The following is an 18,153-nucleotide window of genomic DNA, read 5'->3' on the forward strand; positions in this document are numbered from 1 at the left end:
CCCGGAGTCCCCAGCCCCAATGAGAGACCTCCTAACCCTCCCACCACCAAGACCATCATCTCCCCCCAAAGTCAGGACCTCTAGGAGCCCCTAACCCCAATGGGATGCCCCCATAATCTCACTCTTTTGGGGCCCCGCATTACTCCTGTGTTCTCCTGCTGTCCCTTGGTGGTTTTGGTGCACCCAGCGTCCCCCCCGTTCTCCCCTCCCTGGTGGTTCTGTGCCCCCAAGTCCCCTCGGTCCCTGTCCAAGTGGCTCTGGGGGCCCCTGGGCCGCCCTCAGTGTCCCCCTTTGTTCCCTCCCCAGTCGCTCTGGGTTCCCAGTGCAGAAGTCATCACTGAAAAATCACAGTTGCGTGTCTGCATCTGCAACTTCGGCTGGAAGTCCTAGGGCTTTCTCACACCTCGATTAGAAAGGAAACAAAAGCAGGAAAAAGACACTGCAAGTTGAGTGGTGCTGAGGCAGCAATGACTGAAAAGGCAGAGCCCTGTACAGCATCCCCCAGGGAGGGACGCCTGGCAAGAGATCAAATCCCTGCATCTCGCTCTGCAGGTCATCAGCGCGGTGACTCGTCATGCTAGAAAGGGGTGGGGAAAGGGGGACAAGTTGTTCTTCCCACACGCACAGTAGAAGACTGTAACTTTGGCTAAAACAAAATGTGAGAGTCCTCCGCGTAGAAAGAATTTTGTGTCTTTTAATGAGGGTTTTGGGACAAATTTGAAGAAATTTGAAGGAGAAGGGGAAAGGAAATGGGGACATCATCCTCCAAGAGAGAAGCAGGACAGCGCAGGGCAGGCAGTGGATTCCCGAGGTGGCTGTGCATAAATAAAGGGCAACCGTCGGCTTCTCAGTTCTCCGCTCACGCAGGGTGAGCTGCACCCCGCAGCTGTCAGGGCCGGGCAATGAAGAACAGCACGTCGCAGATGACCTGGGAGAGCAAGGAATCCACCGCGGGCGACACGGAGATGTCCAACAGCCGCGACTCGTGCAGCATGAACTGCGAGCGGCTCTCGCCCACCTCGGCCAGGGCGAGCAGCGCCCGAGCCGCTCGGCGCATCATGTCCACGCTCGGTGGCTCGCAGGGCGCGTTCTGCTCGGGCACCGGGCCGGCCTGGCTCTGCTGGCACCGTGCGGCGGCCAGCCCGTCCTCCAAGAAGCCCAGCAAGTCGCCCACACTCCTCTCCTGCGAGGCAATCGCCCTCGCTGCCAGGCTGTCCCCCTGTGCCAAGGCGGCCAGTAGGATCACCGCCATCTCTCGGCACACCGGGCTCCCTCTGTCGCGGAGGAAACGCAGCAGGGTGCTGTACAGCATCTCCAAGCGGCTGGTGGGGGGAGCTGCGAGGATCAAATCCACGTTGGTGTCCCGGGTGCTCAGTTTGCTGAGCGTTTCCAAAGCCAGGCTCCGAGGGGAGAGGACGGCATTCGACCTCAGCGCTGGAAAAGGGTCCTGGGCCTCTGCTGATGGACACACTGCCCAGTGGAGGAGTCCGTCCAGGATGGGCAAGCAGAGGCTTTCTGGGAGAGGGGACAGGTCCAGCTGGCCAGAAATGTTGGCCAGCGTCACCAGTGTGTTCTCACGCAGCCCCTGCAGGCAGTCCCGCCACCACTCCTCCTGGCCGCAGCTCAGCCCCTGGTCCTGCTCGAGCTCCTCTCTCTCCGAGCTCAGGGCTGCCTGCTTGCGCTCTGGGTGCTCATGGTGTAAGAGCAGCAGTTTCCCCAGGATCAGCAGCAGCCCGGCGTGTTTGCACATCTCGGCGTCATTGCCCGGCACAAACGACAAGCTCCTGATGATGTTGGAGACACAGATGCAGCGCTTCGCCACAGAGTCCTGCCAGTCGTGGGTGAGGCAGAGCGGTGCCTCGTCTCTGCTGCGAGGCTCATCCTCCAGAATTGCTGAGGAGCTGTCAGATGGAGGAGCCTGCCCTTCCCGAGCATTTCCATTGCTCTCAGCCGTGGAGCGCTCTCTCTTGCTCTCAAAGTGGGTCTGGATGTGCTCAGTGGTATCTCCGCCGCCAAGCTGCCAGAGCAGGTGGGCGCCCTCCAACCCACAGAGTGATCTTTGCCCTGGGCAAATACCCACCTCGTACTCCTCCAGGATTCCAAAGACCTCGATCAGGCAGCGGCGGAAATACTCCACCAGGACTTCCAGCAGGCCTGGCAGCTATGGGGGAGGAGAAAAACGGGAGGGGAAGGAAGGAAAGATGGATCAGTGACCACAAAATAATTCTGAGGTCGCTGTGAGCAATTGGACAACCACTGCATAAAGGGCAGAGATCTTGAGGAGCCGCTTATTAATGGAATCTTTTCATTCTGGCAATAAGCTCTTTGCAACAGAGACCTTTCTGTCCGCTTGGAACAGAAACAAGGGTCCCAGAATGTCAGGATCCAGCCAGCTCGTACCCTTGTAAACATGCACGCTCTCGGTTTTCGTCTCCTCTCTGAGTAACGCTCAGGAGAGAGGCAATGCTAAGCAGAGCAGCCTCTAAAGTATAGTGGAACAGTTTTTGCAACAGCCTTGCAGGCACGAGGCAAATCATGGAGACAGGCTGCCCCTTCTAGAGGCACCCAAGCCACGCTGCACGCTGACCCGTGCGCAAAGACAGAGCTGTTGCACCAGGAGAGGCGAGCAGCCTTCAGCCCTTCACAGCGCTCTGCTGCAAAGCCCCTCTTGGCCTCCCCACCACGGTTCCCTTTCTGCGATACGTTAGAGGCGACACGTCCCACCAGAGAGGAGAGACCACGCGCTTGCACACCAACCACATGGAAATCCACAGCTCAGCGAGCGCTCGGTGCTGAGCATCTGCACCCACCTGCCTGAGGTCAAAGGACGCGACGCTGCTGTCATCGTGGAGCAGGACAGTTATGGTGTCTAAGGCCCACGTGCTTTCAGCGAGCAGCCCAGACTTCAGAGACATCATCACCCTCCAGGCTGCAGGAGCTCCTGGAACACAAACACGTCATAGTTCCAGACCCTGGCCTTCAAAACCGAGAAGGAGGGACTGGATACTGCTTTTTTGTCTCACACAGAGCACAGCCTGCTGAAGGCGTTGCACAGGCTCCACGCAAAAGCAGTCTCCACACAGACAGTGCCCAACACAAACGTTATACCCAGTCCTTCTGGGTCCCTTCACCCTTGCGTTATCACAGAACGACAGAACGTCCCAACTAACTTGGCAAAGGAGACCACTTGCAGAGCTGGCAGAGCCCTTCCAATTGGCAGCACTGTACCAAAGGGGGATGGCAACACCCAGCCTCTCGATGGGCGCAGGCAGAAAAGCAGGAGTTTCCTCTTACCAACATCTGCTGCTGTCAGCCGCCTCCTTTTCTGTAACACCGGCTTGGCAGCTTCCACCGATCCCGGAGGGAAGGAGACGGCCCGTCGCTTCCTGGCAGGCCGTTCCGCTGCCGGTGCCACGTGCGCGGCGGGGATGGGCGGTCCTGCCTTCTTCTTTCCCCTCCCTGGCTGCGGGGATGCAGATTTGCTGGGAGCGGTGCGATTCTCCAGAGCTCTGGGCTGCTGCTGCGGCTGCCCCTGCCCGGCGCTGCATGGGACGCTGTGCATCCCCGCTTTGAGCCGCTTGGCAGGTGGGGTGCAGCTGCTGTCCATCGGTCGCCTGGGATTCTAGATGGAAAGTAAAGCCATCGGCAACATGAGGTCATCGAGCCAGAAACGGGCAACACAGACTCAGTGGGGAGAAACGCTCAGCGCCACAGGACACTTCCTCTCGGGCTCACCACCCAGCTCACAGGGTTCAGTGATCTCGCTGGCCGTAGCAGAGGAACTGGACTGATGGAAGGAAACACATCAGGACTGAGGAGCACAAAAACACCTGCATCACATCCCAGATGGCTTCAAAGAGCAGTCAGACCTCAAGGTTCTGCTGTCATATTCAGATCAGCTTTCTGCCAGACCCACACTTGTCTCAGATCAGGTCCATGTCAGTTTAAAAGACAACTACGACTCAACAAAGGTACCAGGGAACCAGCTGCTACTAGCAGAACATGCATTTCTAAAAAGGAAAAGCTTTCACCAAGCAAACCTCACGGAGACGTTGCAGAGCCACCTCTTTGAGAGACCTCCTGTGGCCTCATTTGCTCCATACGTCAGGAAACGCCTCAGCCAGTTGCACGTGGCATTCCCCAGGGCTGCAGCACGACGTAGATTTTGGCACAGTCTCTACTTTGCTGAGACCACGTCTGATTCGAGCAACAGTCTCATTAGCTATGGACTGCATTTGGAGAGTTGGAGAGACCGACCGACCCACCGGGAGCATCTGGTCCGGTCCATTCCCTCCAACTAACAACGGCAAGGCCGGCCCAGCGTTGACTCGGGGACAAACCGAGCTCTGCAGAGGGATGGGGAGGACAGTGCTGCATCCCGGCTGCTCACACCTGGCAGGAGATGCCAGCATATGCCACTCTCCAAAAGAGAAAACATCCCAACAGACGATATCCCACTCACTGGCCACGCTGCTGACGTAACACTGGGCTCACACGGAGCAGCAAGATCACATCCTGCGCAAACGGCCACGCTAACGGCAGCTCTGCTCACAGTAGAGGGCAAGTGACATTGGGTTTCTCTCGGGCGCTGCACTCACTACTAGATACGTACACTGTGTCATTTACAAACGAACAAACAAACAGAAGTTTTACCTTCGACTGCAGTTCTGCTTTTTGGGTCTCTTCTCCCCTCTTTCTTCTTTTAGTTGCAGGAGTTAATTTGACATCCGCCAGACCCATCACTTCAGGACTTGCTGCCACCCCTAGGAAGTCACAGGAATTTGTGACATTGCTTTTCAATCCATGCTGTGAAGTCTTCAAAGCCCAGCACTCAGCCCAGCCTTACCTGCAGAGCCGTTAGCCATGTTCCCACCCATGGGATAAGGTGGGCCCTGGCGGTTGATCACACCAGCCATGCTGTTAGTTCCCTGTCCGTAAGGAGGTCCAGTGCCCAGCATTCCCCCTTGGTTCACACTGGGATAACCGGGTGGCCTGGAGAGGGCAAGGAAAAAACAGGCGTTCACTCCAAATAAAGATGCTTCCATTGGTGTTTGGGCCTCTTCTGTTAGCAGTGAAGGGAGAGGAAAAAGCCTTCCAGAAGGCAAATCCTTAAGGAAGTGTATGTTGACTATCACCCCAGCTTTGGGCTACTGCAGCCATGGCTTTCAAAGCCAGCTACGACAGAGGGAATGGATTGATACGTAGAGACCAAGGAAATGTTCACGCCTCACCAGTGCTGGATGGCGCTGGCAGCAGCACACACGGCGGCTGCTCCTTGTGCTCTGTGAGCCATGCCACCTGCTGGGGGGCGCATCCCTGCCCCCAGCTGAGGAGGAACGCTGCCACGCAACTGGCTCCCTGCTGCCGCCGGGTTCATGCTTCCTCCCAGTCCTGCGCTGCAGAAGTTGGCACCGGGCAGAGCGCTGCAGTTGGGCCACACGGGATAAGCTCCTAGAGGGGTGGCAAGAGGGGAAGACGGCATCGTTCAACCGGTTCGTTCATGAACCGCCATGCAGACCTCCTGTCAGCAGATACTTCAAGGTCACTCACGGAGAAGAGGGAGAGACTTAGGACTTGTGCTAAAAGTCAAAGCGCCTGGATAGGAGCCACGTAACGTGCGTTTTGACACAGCTAAGGAACAACACCGAGCCTAAAGCTGTCTGGCACTCTCCCAACCTTCAGCCAACCACACTGAGCTATACAATACAGCACAGGATGTAAAAAAGCCTCTAAACCCTTTCCAAAACATAGAACGTGGGATTTCCTTTCCCTGCGTAGCGAAATGGCTCTTTAACACACTGCAGGTGCTGCCTGTATCTTCCTAAGTGAGAAGGAGAGATGCAACGGTTGAAAGTACAGCCAGCCCTGAGAGCAACGTCGTTCATGACTCCCAGCATAATACACAGAGCACAGGTTGTTCCAGCTCACGAGCAGTGGACTGCTTTGCATTGCCCGTGCAAGAAGTGAAGAAGAATCAAATCAAAACGCTTTCTCCAAAGACAAGACGTTGCCTCCGACAGAGGCCTTTCCCATTCGCTGCACGCGGTTCCCCCTTGAGAAGCTGCCCATGCCTCACCTTGAGGGCTGTGCTGCCCGGCCTGGGGTCTGTGGCTTCCCGTGCAGTTCTGCTGATATGGCCCCACTGCAGCGTGCATCTGTCCTCCAGAAGGCAGATGGAGAAATAAGGCTGAGCCGGACTGGGAAGAGCTGTGCTGCGGCACCTGAGCATTCCTCTGCAAGTAACCTGGTCACCCAGGGAGAGGAGCAGGCAGTGAGTGAAGGACCCAGAGGTGCCGCTGGACACGCGTGTCTTTAGTAACCACGGCCCACAGGGCCCACTGACAGAAGCCTGCCAGCACCATCCCAGCCACATTTTGCAGTTGTTGCTAGTAGGGTGCCAGCATCACCCACTAAGATAACAGATCCCATTTCCTCTTTCACCCAAGGAACATACCTTCAGCCACCAAGGCTGAAACTTCGGGCTCATTTTCCCTTACCGTCACACAGGGAAATGAGACCCAACAGCGTCACAGCCACCCCTCGTTGGGAAGCTTAAGGTCACAGAGCTTGGAAAACCAGCAGCCATAGGAAAGTCTTGCCAAAGCCAGAGGAAACATCTTACAAGCCCAACTACTGGCCTGCATCGAACACTCAGAGGCCGAAGGACTGGCAACAGTCAAACGTGGTGCCAGGCGCCGGAACGCTTGCAGCAAACAGCGCTGGCACAGCCTCCAGGTGCTATCTCAGCACAGAATGCACGTCATCAGGCCGGGCACTTCCCAGTTACGCACCCAGCTTCACAAACAGATTTGTACCATGAGCTCCAAACCCAACTCACATACCTGGGTCTTGCACAAAGCCTGACTGGTTGATGGAAGGATGCAGGACGCTGTTCCACTGCACACCGGGCACTTGGGGCGGCACCGGATTGCCTGCACCAGACGGGTCCTGCAACACCGAGAGACAGATGAGCCACAAAGAAGGAGACTCGCCTTACTGTCAGTAACGTGCTATCCAGCAGCGCCACGCTGCTGAGAGCTGTGATTCCTGCGCATGGGAGGAGAGAAGCGCAGAGTGCAATGCTGTTCCCCACCTACCAAGTCATCTTCTCAGGATGCCAAACACCCAGGCACAGAGTGCTTTTCTAACTAAACCCTTCCAAAGGACACCTTCCAACTCCGACATCTCCATTGATTGTGCCAGAAACGACACCACATGGGACCCAAAGGAGGGGGCGGGGGAGTTCATCCACCTCAGGGCTGGAAGTCCTGGCAGGACTGGCTCAACGGAGCCTGTTAGATCATGCTGGAAACAGCAAGGTTTCTCTTCCATGACAAGGGGAACGACCACTGCACACTGCGTGCCACCAACACCGGGCTCGGAGCTCTGCACCACATCCTCCAGGTGCACAGAGACAGCACCACAGCTGCTGAGATGGGCACAGATGTGACGGAGAGCTCCAGGCACCGCCGCCTTTCTGCTTAGGGCTTCACCTCCCTCACACTGCTTCCCCAGCGGGAACCACAGGGCTTGGACTTGGGGAACAAAGCTTAAGCTGCAAAAAAACCCCAAAACATCTACTTCTCACTCCCTCCAAACACAAACCCCGACCAAAACCGTCAGCGCTTGACAGCACCAACAGAATACCCACTGGGTACCAGATCCAGACAGGAACAGTCCAAGGGACGAACATCTTTCAGCTCCCTCTGTTCTCCCACAGTCGGGTACCGACTAGAGGATAACAGATCCTTCTTTACTGGCGGTCACTCTCCGAGCACCTATCGGCTGCACAAGAGCCAAAGGGCAGCAGGAGGAGGGACGCGTGCAGATGGACACTGCACTGCTAACACCTCTCCCCACGCCCACAGCACTCGGAACTTCCAGTGATGTCACAAGCAGAGGCACGGATCCCAGAGCCCGTGTCACACAGCAGGGTGGGGTCCACACCAAAAAGGCCGATTTTTAAGGCGTCGCTTCACCCGTTATTCATTCTCACTTCATACATGTGCGCCAACTGCACTCCTCCCCTTTCTCAACCTACCCAAGGCAACTAAGACCCCAGCCACAAAACCATCTAGTGGGGTTCTGGAGTGGTCCTGTTGCGTCCTGCCACAGACCAGGAAGTACAGGGGTGAACGTACCCTCACTCCACCATAAAAGGCCACCAGATTGGTCAGGCACGATCTGCCCTTGGTGAAGCCATGCTGGCTGTCTCCAATCACCTCTTGGTCTCGTATGTGCCTTAACATAGCTTCTAGGAGGATCCGCTCCATGATCTTCCCAGGCGCAGAGGTGAGGCTCACCAGCCTGCACTTCCCTGGGTCTTCCTTTCTCCCTTCCTTAAAAATGGGATTCTATAAAAACGTTTCCCTTTTTCCAGTCACCGGGGACTTCACCAGACAGCCGTGATTTTTCAAATGTGATGGAGAGCGGCTCGGCAACCACATCTCTTTCAGAACCCTGCGATGGATATCATCCGGCCCCATGCACTTAAACACGTTCCATTGCATGAGGAGGACTCGGAATAAATAGCAGAGCAGAGCATCAACCATCATTTATACGGACTCAGTCTTCACTTATGTAAAAAAATCTACAACTAATCTAGTGTAAGATAAAGTATGTGAGAAATTCATAAATCATTTCCACATTCAGGATGCAAATCTGGAACACACAGCAAGCGAGTGAGCCTGGTGCAATGCTATTTAACCAAGCTGAAAGGAAAATCTTGAAGATGAGTGACATTCCTAGCAGAAAACACAAAACGTTGGTACTCTCAGCTTCCTCCAGACTTGCTAAAACAGAGAGAAAGTGACAAAGAGGAGACCAAGATCAGGAGACGTGCTTAAATCCTAGCAGCAATTGCAGCACCGCATACAGCCCGCAGTTCAGGTAACAGGCTGAAGAGCTACACAGCGCAGTGTGAAAGCTGAATCTTCAAGTGCTTTTCTGCTCCCCACTGTACAGCAAAATGTGGAGCCAGCAACTTTTGTGAAGCTCATCTGAATATGTGTCCCATCTGATGCCACTGGCTTCAGCAGAGCTGACTGCTTCAGTCAGCCAAAACAATTCAATTATTTGGTATGGAAGCGCTTCAGTTCTGCTTACTATTTTCAGGCGCTGTTCAGATGCCAGCATGGACAAAAACATACTTATTTCCCGGAATCCCAAGCATGGCAATACTTTCCCAACAGAACCTCGCAGGTTTCCCACACAATACATCACAAGGAGGTGCTGCTCCCTAAAACTACAGCACGTGACTTCCCGACCAAACTTCACACTGCTAAGAAATGCCGGAACTCCATTCTGGCACAGAAGTAAGGTTACTTACAGATTTGGTTAATGCCCTCCATCTATTCATATGCGCTTTTTCTCCTGTCTGCTCAGTTTTATACTTAACATCCCCAGCTGCACTGAACTGTGCATGAGAATTTAAACCTTAGATGTTATTTTAACAAAATATCTCTCACCCTATAAGGCACTGTCAGAACAATTAGAAAAGAGAAATAAGCATGAAGGGCAATGAACTCTTACCCATCATGAGCAGAGGGTGAGAAATCTTACTCAGAATCCACAGCGACAAACGATGCTTCCATGCTGGTTGCATTCCATGCCACAGAACGGCCAAAAACTCTGTCAGCCAAGCACTGGCAGAAAACAAGAGTACACATTTTTAGCATTTCATCATGAATTAAAAGTATAGAATCAGTTTACTATTAAAATTAAAAGGGAAAAAAACATCTCTATACACATATGCGTTAGTCTCCAAGTTGCCAGGCATCAGTTTTCCATGGAGAAAAGCCACATTTGACATCTGCTTCTAGAGCAGAGGCCATCTGACTTTTAAAAACTATTCTCTCGAGGATAAAGACGTTCCACTGCTTTGTCCTTACAAAGCACTTCATGACACGCATCGAATTTGGCAGCCAGCAGAAGAAAAGACCTTCTAAGGGCGGCCTTCAGTATCTCAAGGGGAGCTGCAAAAAGCAAGGGACAAATCTTTAGAATGGGCATAAGGATGAAGTCCATTACAATAAGCCTGGCACTGGAACAGGGACACTGAGGGCGTCTGACACTGACTCCCAGCGTCACTGAGGAGGTGGGACAGGGGCTGTGGCTGCTGTCCCCAGGGGACCCACATCCTGCCCTGGGCTGCTGCCAGCCCTCCTCCTGCCCAAAGTCCTGGGGCACAAACCCTGCACGGACAAGGCTTCTCCATGGTCAGTGACACCTTCCGACATCCTCTGCTGACCAATGGAGTCCTCTGAAGAAGAAGGAAGACCCTGATGATCGCTGACATCCTCCAGTGATCAACAAAGCCCTCAGCAAAGCCACGCTCTGTGTGTCTGCGTCCTTGTCCCCATGCTCAGCAGGAACCGCTCACATCTGTCCCTGCCTGGCAGAGGCCACCCCTAGGTGCTGGGAGGGGTCCCCAGCTCCGTGCCCCGCACCCCACGTCCTGCACCCATGGATCTCTCCATCTCCTCTGTGCTGCCTCCTCCAAAATCCTACAGGACGGAGCACCCCATGCTGCCAAGCAGCCCCAATGCCCTCCCTCTGCTCTCTCCCAATTCCTCCTTCCAGTTCCTGCCAAACCCTTCACCCTCTCTTCCACCTCCATGGCCACGATGTCCCCAGGTCACTCTCCTTTTACCCCCTCCCTTATCGCAGCCAATTGCCCCTCACTGGATCTGCTTCAGCCCTCCTCCTGCAGTCCCACTTCTCCTCCATTACTACTTAATTAATGAAGCCCTCTGACTGTCAGTGAAGATCGTGTTGCTCACCATGTTACTCACTGGGCCTAGGATCTTCTGAAGTTCTTCTTCCAATGGGGATGTGGACAGACTACTCCAGTCTTTACGCCGAGGAAAAGAGGCAAGGACAGCCAGGATGTAGGAATGAAGAACCAGAGGGCTAACGTCAGGTAAGGAAAGGCAAGGTAAGTGGGAGGAGGAGAACAAAATATAAGGTATTAAAGAAGAGAAACTCAACGTAATGCCGTGAAAACTGATTTGAAAAAAGGGGGAAGGAAAAGAATAAATAAAAAGGAAAAAAAGTAACAATAAGGCATAGTGAAACGGGGCAGTAAAGAAAGTGAAAATGGAAAGGGGAAAAAGCCCAACAAGAACTAGGTGGCATACCAAAGGAATAGCATTGAAAAAGCCAAGACATAGATTGCAATAGCATGGCAAAACAATTGATTCAAAGACAGTAAAAAACAAGAAACTGCCATCCCAAATTTCTCAAAGGAAAGAAGAAATATATGACAATAATGACTAAAAAGCTAAGCAAAGAAAAGAAATGCAAAGGAGAAATTCCTGTGATTTCTACAGGCATTTAGAGGCTCTCTGGAAATACCAGCTGTGGTACGCTCCCACCCCTGCAGCAGTTGTGACCTCTGTGAGTGCTCATGAGTCCACAGAAACAGGCACCCAACCTCTGCAAAGAGATGCAGCATTCCAGATCGTGCCAGAGACAGGAGATCACAGTGCTGAGCCGTTAGTTACCACTAAAAGAAACAAACATTTGGGAGAGTATTTGACGGAGACCAGCTCAAGATGCCCGGGACAGACGGGCTTAAGGCTCTGGTGGCGCAAAAGCAATCTTTATTGCTGTTACAGGCTTGTTATATCTTTTAGTTACAGGAGTATACAATACTTAAATCAGATAACATTCATGCAGCTGACAGCAATACATCATTATTTAATTAGCTCTTTAGTGGATTATGATCAGTACAGTGATTAGAAGGTGTTCTATTCACAGAACATGTTCTGCTCTTGGTCACGGAACGAAGAAGCTGTAACTTATGCTTGCCAGTTTCACATGGCAGCCCTTCCCTTTCAGGAGGGGCCGCGTGTTCCCTGTTTGACCCTTTCAGGCCAGCCAGGTCTGTTTTGCTTCACAGTCTTCCTCAAGTATTCACAGCAACTGCTGCAACTCCTGGGCATATCCAGCTTTCTTACTGTTCAGGTGGAGAAGACAGGTGCTCACAGACATCAGTTCAGGGGTTAAACCAACACACCTGCAAAATGCCAGCATTATTCAGGAATGGACCTGTGTCTTCAGGTGCCACAGTTCAATCCATGCAAAGTTACCGTGTAGAGCCTTAGCTCTTGACTTCCATTTCTTCCCTATCTTTTACTACTGCAGGCAGCTAGAACAAACCTCTCAGGTGAAATCCAGGGCAGCAGGGGCCTGGCAAACCATACCCAGGTGCAGCTGGCAGGAGGGCAGTGCCCACTCTCGGCTCCCACCCTGCCCCAGCAGGTTAAGGAGCCTGGCTCTGCTGTCCAGGACATTACAGCACATGCAGAATCCAACCAGTTATGCAAGTAACAAAGGACCAGTAAGGCTTCCCCTGCTCCAACTTTTCCCCTTCAAAGTGAGAGAAAGGAAGAAAACCCACACGAAGAAACCCAGCCATACCTTTCCATGTGCAGAGCAGGAATGGGAACTGCGTCTGTCTCCTTGCTGAGACAGTGGTGGGGAAGCTCAGTTCCTGAGGTCCTCTCCACAGGGACTGCCCCCTGGCTTCACTCTTTCTTCAACTGCCTCAATCCCGAAAATCTCCTTATGGAAAGGATCCATAAAGAAAGAATCTGCAAGTGAAAAACAGCGAGGAGAAGCATTTTCCCAGCTTTCTTCTATCGTGCACTTTAGACTCTCAAGTACGACAGTGTCTCGAAATCAGCTGGTTACAAGAACCATCCCCAAAATACATCTAGATTCTGTACAGCTGCCACGAATTCTGACAGCAAGGGCCATCTCCTCAATAGTTATACACCTTGAAGCAAATAGCTGGTGTTGCTGTCATGGAGAAAACTCCCTGTCTTCCACTCCTACTGCAGCTGCAGTAGCTACACTGGCATGACCCACGTGTTCCACAAACCTCAGCTCTGCCTTAGTCAGGCTCAGCGGCTGTCCTTGTCCCTCCCAGCTCACATGCCACAGCACTGCTGTACCACACGGTAAGAGCAGCAGGGACAGTGGGCAGCACCCATCAGCCTCTCCCTGCTCTCACCACCAGCTGGGACAAGGGCTGACACAGCAGGCCCACCCAGCCCGGCTTTTCTGCTGAGACACCTCCCAGCAGCCACCCAGCACCAAACCCAGTTCACCGGCTCGGCCTGCTCAACGTGAGCTGTGCCCAGCTCACGCACACGCCACAGCAGTGCTTCCGGTGCTCTCACGGGGTGATCTCTCCCAAGAAAGGTCCAGAGCCCAGTCTCTGCGTGCAGCACCAGCTCTGCTCACCAGCTGTGGGACAAACGCTCCCACCCCAGCAACCGTTGTGACCTCTGAGAGTGCGCACAGCACTTCTGGGCCCTCATCATAAGTAAAGGTCATCTCCTACATCCAAATTTTAAGAAACCAACTGCAGGGTCACCCAATGGGGTTATCTGAAGTAAAATAACAAAGAAGTTAAGATGACTCTTGTGCAGCCAGCTCAGGTCACCCTCTTGCTCAGGTGCTGCACAGTCGGACAAAGGAGATGCTGCCTCAGAGCTGCCTACAGGGTGGAGGCTGGAAGGGTTTGGGCTTTCAAACTGTCAGCAAGCATTTGGATGAGCCACTTTCCCGCTGGGGAGCCCCCTGACATCATTCTCGCCTCCTCTGGTACTGTACTGGGAGATGCTGCAGAGTCTGTTAGCCTGGACTTCCTCCCCCCAATCAACAGCTGCTCCTGCGCTGACCTTCACTCACACTCTGATGCCGACCACTTCCAGCACAAGCTGACCTGCAAGGCACAGAAAGGAAACGTGGGATTAATGCCAGTGCAGAAGCCCACAGCTGTGTCACCACCACGTATTGCAGCCTTGGGAAGTCAGCTACAACTACAACCTTGGTCAGAATTAAAACAGGCACAGTACATCGATTGTGACCTCTAAACTGAAGGAACTGTCACGATCAGAAATAAATACTGAAGTCGCCCACTTAACTGTTCGTGGTTACCTCCAAACTCTTTTGCTTTTGGGAGAATATGGACTCAGAATTGAAGGATACGAGAAAAATGACATCTGCTTCACTGGAGATGGTTAAGCTCCAGTAAGTAGGACTCCAAAATGAAAAGGTTTTCTATTCCTTATAAGGCAGAAAGTGATGGGATGATTGCCTACGCCTGCAGAAAGCCTGGTCTGCTCTGCCACAGGTGGCTGAATGACACAAAAGCTGAGCTGCCCGTTCAGAAGCGCGTGGGGCACGGGCATGGAGCGGGCATGGGGTACCAACACATGGGATGTCAACATTCCTCGGGCACTTTCCCATCAGAAGGGAACTGCCTTCTCCCTGCCATGCCATGTCCACACCGCTCCTCAGGGCTGTACTGACACAGCACAGAATCCATGCAAACGTTCTTTTCTCATCAGGGTGGTTTTTAACAGACCCAAGCAATGAGACATCAGGTCACTGTGTGGGCTGCTGGGTGACACCGCCGTTACTTCCAAGCCATTGCTTCCTAGTGGCAAATAAAGTAAAATACTTTAAGAAAACTTCACACAGAGATTGCATACTGGACATTTCTTTTACACAAAGCAGAAGGACAAAACAGGAGATACGTGCAGCTGAATCAACACCCCAGTTGCTAAAAGAGTGCAAAGACAGAAAGATCAAATGACAATACATTATTCTAACACAAGGACTGCTCATCAGCACCCATTACCCAAGGAGCAACGCAGGGAAGATTGTTGCATTTCTTCTCCTAGCCAGAAATTGGTTTTCCTACCTTAAAAAGGAAAAAAAGCCTGACGTAGTGCTGACAGGGCAGGCAGGTGCGGCACACCAAAGCAGTAGGAGCGTGCTGAACCTGCAGAACATTTGAAACTTCCACCTTGCCTCTAAGAGCAGTCTAAACTTTCCATACCCTCTCCTACCTTCACCACTATTCTTACCAAAGCTGCTTTTTCCGCAGTAGCAGTAGGACTCAGCACACAGATGCATCTCAGCTTCATTTTGCTTCTGCGCCCACTTTGTGGGGACCGTGGGTTTCCCATCAGAAGGCTTCACACACACCGTGCGTTCAGCTCAGTGAAAGGAGACAGAACTGATACAGACTTATTGTACAAGAGAAATCCAGGTTCTCTTCTCTTTCACAGAATCATAGAATCACCAAGGCTGGAAAAGACCTCAAAGCTCATCCAACCGTTCACCTCTTACCAACAGCTCCCACTAAACCACGTCTCTCAACACAACATCCAGCCTTTCCCTGAACACCCCCAGGGTCGGTGACTCCACCAACTCCCTGGCAGTCCATTCCAGTGCCTGATCACCCTTTCCGAAAAGTAATACTTCCTCATGTCCAGCTTGAATTCTCTCTGGTCTTTCTCACAATCCTTCCAGTACTTCAGCACATTTGGCCAGGAGAAATACATTGCCATGTCCTGCACTCTCAGCTGTCTTTTCAACACACTAATCTGTGTACCAACGGATACACAGGAACCAAGAAACCAATAGCTACACACAGTCATAACCCAGGGCAAGGAAATCTCAGACAATCCTAAGTGAAAGCACTACTTTTCTGAAACACTGCCTCAAGCTCCTCATGCTCCCCCTCAGCTCTTTTCTCAGAAGCCCACTCCTCTGCTTTTTCCTTCTCTTCCTCTGATTGCTTGCATTTTTGTGCAGCGAGGGCTTGGGAGAAAGCTGGGATGCAAACTGCAGACAACTGTCCTAAGAATGAACAAACAGAAAGCCTGGGCAGAAAGACAGTGCATCAAGTCCAGGTGCCTGCTGTGTATCTGTAGCTCTCTTTGTTGCCTTCTCTAGCTCTGTCTTGTTCCCCAGCCCTTCCGCACGGCCACGCTGCAGTGGAAGGCCACTGGCGTCAGTTTCTCACAGAGAGAAAGCAGGAAATACTTGAAGAGCAACTCTTCGGAAGAGGATTTTAGCACAGCCGGCCACTACCTTCAAGTTTTCAAGCAGAGTTTCTTAAATCTGCCTCTCCACTCTGTAACATTATGCCTTTCTTACAGTCCACACAAGGCACTTTCCCCTCTCCTCCATCACACGCACCCTTTCATACAGTCCTACTTAGATGAAGGTACCCAAACTACAGCTCACAAAACATTCCTACCCACAGAGGCTTTCCACTTCCCCTTTCTCAGTAAGAGTCAATCGAATCCCATGCTCCATCCCTAAAACAAAGTATAGCCTTTCCGTGTCACAGAAAGCAGTTGCCAATAGAATCCTTGTCCTGTTAGCCCACGTCCACCAAAATCCCTCAAATACAGCATTTCTACAACCAAAACAAAATCATTTTTTCAACTAAAATGCACTTACAGAAAGTCTTACTAGTCTCATTCCTGCTGAGAGAGTGGCAAATGAACTCACATCTGTCTGACAGCTCCACAATGCACAGAGCACAGCTGCACGAGCAAACACAACGCTATCAGGTTATCACGGACTGGGAAACACACTTCATTCCTGAGTCAAACAACTGTCAGTACAAGTACCTCCACAATGCTAGGCCTCTTCAAGGAATTAACACAGCTCTAAGAACCACTATTTACACACAGACTCGTATCGCTCTACTGACACCAACAGCCACTATCGGCCTCTCTACTGCTTCCACTGTAGCTTCCAGGACAGCACTGCCATCAGTCACTCTTTCCTCTCGAGACTCTCTTGTTTTCTCACTTATCTCCTTAGTTGCACTCAGGAAAGGGTTTTGCCATTAGCTACTGCAACCACCCCAACCAAACCAACACATCTATCCGTAAGCAGAGTTGAGCCCAATGAGGCCAGGCGCGATGGAAAGCACAGCCATGACAGCAGAGGAGCAAGGTCCAAGACTGCAGCAAGGGAGGATCTGCTCAAAGGCAACAGCCGTGGGCAGAGAAATCAAGGCAAGGAGCTGCTTACCTTCAGAAGGACTCAGGTAGGCAGGGATCTCCAGTGAGATCCCCTTGCCTCCAATGCCAGCCCTTCAATGAGGGCTGGGAAGGGGTGGATCCTGGCTCCAGACCTTCTGTCATTCTGAAATACTGCATGCTCCTGAGGAACATTTAGGCATCGTGTTGAGGGACACAGATTAGTGAGAACTGTTGGTGACAGGTGGATGGTTGGACTGGATGATCTTGTAGGTCTTTTCCAACCTTGGTGATTCTAGGATTCTATGACCTTGCTAATTATATCATGGCCATGACCATTATTCTAGGATTCTATGACCTTGCTAATTATATCATGGCCATGACCATTTTCAAGACATGCTACTTCATGTAGGCAGATGAATTTCTTAGCTACTTCCCTCCTGCCCCAATGGTGGTCACACTGCATGATCCCCACTTGACAGGCTGGAACAGCAGCCTGAAAGTACAAGTTGTACTTCTGGGTTTTTCAAGTCCCTTTTAATCTCAGGAGAGAATAGAAGAGCCTGAACAAAAAGGGCACAGCGGGGCTCTCTCTAGGACACCTGTCGTCGCAGCAGAGGTCACAGTTACTTAAAATGCACCTGCAGAACCAAACAAGGAAAGAAAACAAGTCCATGACGCCATGAAGGGCACGTAGCTCTTAGTAGCTGATACCTGCTCCATGGGCGCAGGATGCACACAAATTGCCCCTCATCTCTTCCCCATCCCCCACCCGCCCCCCACTGTCCCCCCCTTTGCCCACCCCCACCCCCACCCCCCCCCCCCGTAATTTCCACAGGCATTTAGAGACTCTGTGAAAAGACAACATAAGGCTCGTGGAGAAGACATGTACATCCGTACATGAGGTTTTTCCCTTCCCTGGTGCTAGAGCACTGCTTGTCTAGATGATACATATTGTTCATACAAGCACCAACCAAGCGTGGCAACAAACAACTGAAATGGCATTTCCCCTGCAAATCAACCAGCCTGTCCAAAGATCTCACTCCAGAGACTTGCCAAAAAGGCCAGAACCATTACTTCCTTTTAGCAGGCTTACTCACAGAACAGCAGGCTTCTCTTCACCGTGCATCACATGCACACAAACAGGCTGTTTGTGCAAGGAGGGCAATTTCACCTGAGCACCTCTCCACAAACGCCCTCCTTTCTGCAGAGATACAAGGATAAAAACCTCAGTTCCTCCAAGCAACGACAGGAAGGAACTCTGGAAAATTCTCCACTCGAAAGCAGCTCCTTTGTGGTCTTGGTACCTGAGGGCTCCTTTGGATCACCTTTCAGGCACAGTGTAAGAGGT

The 18,153-nt window shown here is 52.2% G+C and overlaps 1 protein-coding gene and 1 long non-coding RNA gene across 3 annotated transcripts; both read right to left on the minus strand.

The window, feature by feature from the left end:
- Nucleotides 1–674: 674 nt before the first annotated feature.
- Nucleotides 675–6,930, minus strand: LOC128090476 (AT-rich interactive domain-containing protein 1A-like). Its single transcript, XM_052702859.1, has 8 exons — nucleotides 6,843–6,930; nucleotides 6,077–6,244; nucleotides 5,232–5,451; nucleotides 4,847–4,992; nucleotides 4,654–4,763; nucleotides 3,295–3,622; nucleotides 2,811–2,941; nucleotides 675–2,161 (listed from the first exon to the last, which is right to left on the minus strand). The coding sequence occupies exons 2-8, from the start codon at nucleotides 6,153–6,155 to the stop codon at nucleotides 890–892; spliced, it is 2,286 nt and encodes a 761-aa protein (XP_052558819.1). The 5' UTR covers nucleotides 6,156–6,244; nucleotides 6,843–6,930; the 3' UTR covers nucleotides 675–889.
- Nucleotides 6,931–6,969: 39 nt separating this feature from the next.
- LOC128090528 (uncharacterized) lies at nucleotides 6,970–17,448 on the minus strand. Of its 2 annotated transcripts, XR_008210962.1 has the most exons (6): nucleotides 17,161–17,448; nucleotides 14,886–17,112; nucleotides 13,692–13,735; nucleotides 12,424–12,596; nucleotides 9,532–9,974; nucleotides 6,970–7,778 (listed from the first exon to the last, which is right to left on the minus strand). It is a non-coding gene; the product is annotated as an uncharacterized LOC128090528 (long non-coding RNA). The 2 variants fall into 2 exon arrangements; XR_008210961.1 differs by lacking the exon at nucleotides 6,970–7,778 and having other exon boundaries at nucleotides 8,847–9,974.
- Between the last annotated feature and the right edge of the window lie 705 nt (nucleotides 17,449–18,153).

The sequence above is a fragment of the Tympanuchus pallidicinctus genome, unplaced genomic scaffold, assembly GCF_026119805.1.
Source record: "Tympanuchus pallidicinctus isolate F22 unplaced genomic scaffold, pur_lepc_1.0 scaffold47, whole genome shotgun sequence".
Taxonomy (NCBI): domain Eukaryota; kingdom Metazoa; phylum Chordata; class Aves; order Galliformes; family Phasianidae; genus Tympanuchus; species Tympanuchus pallidicinctus.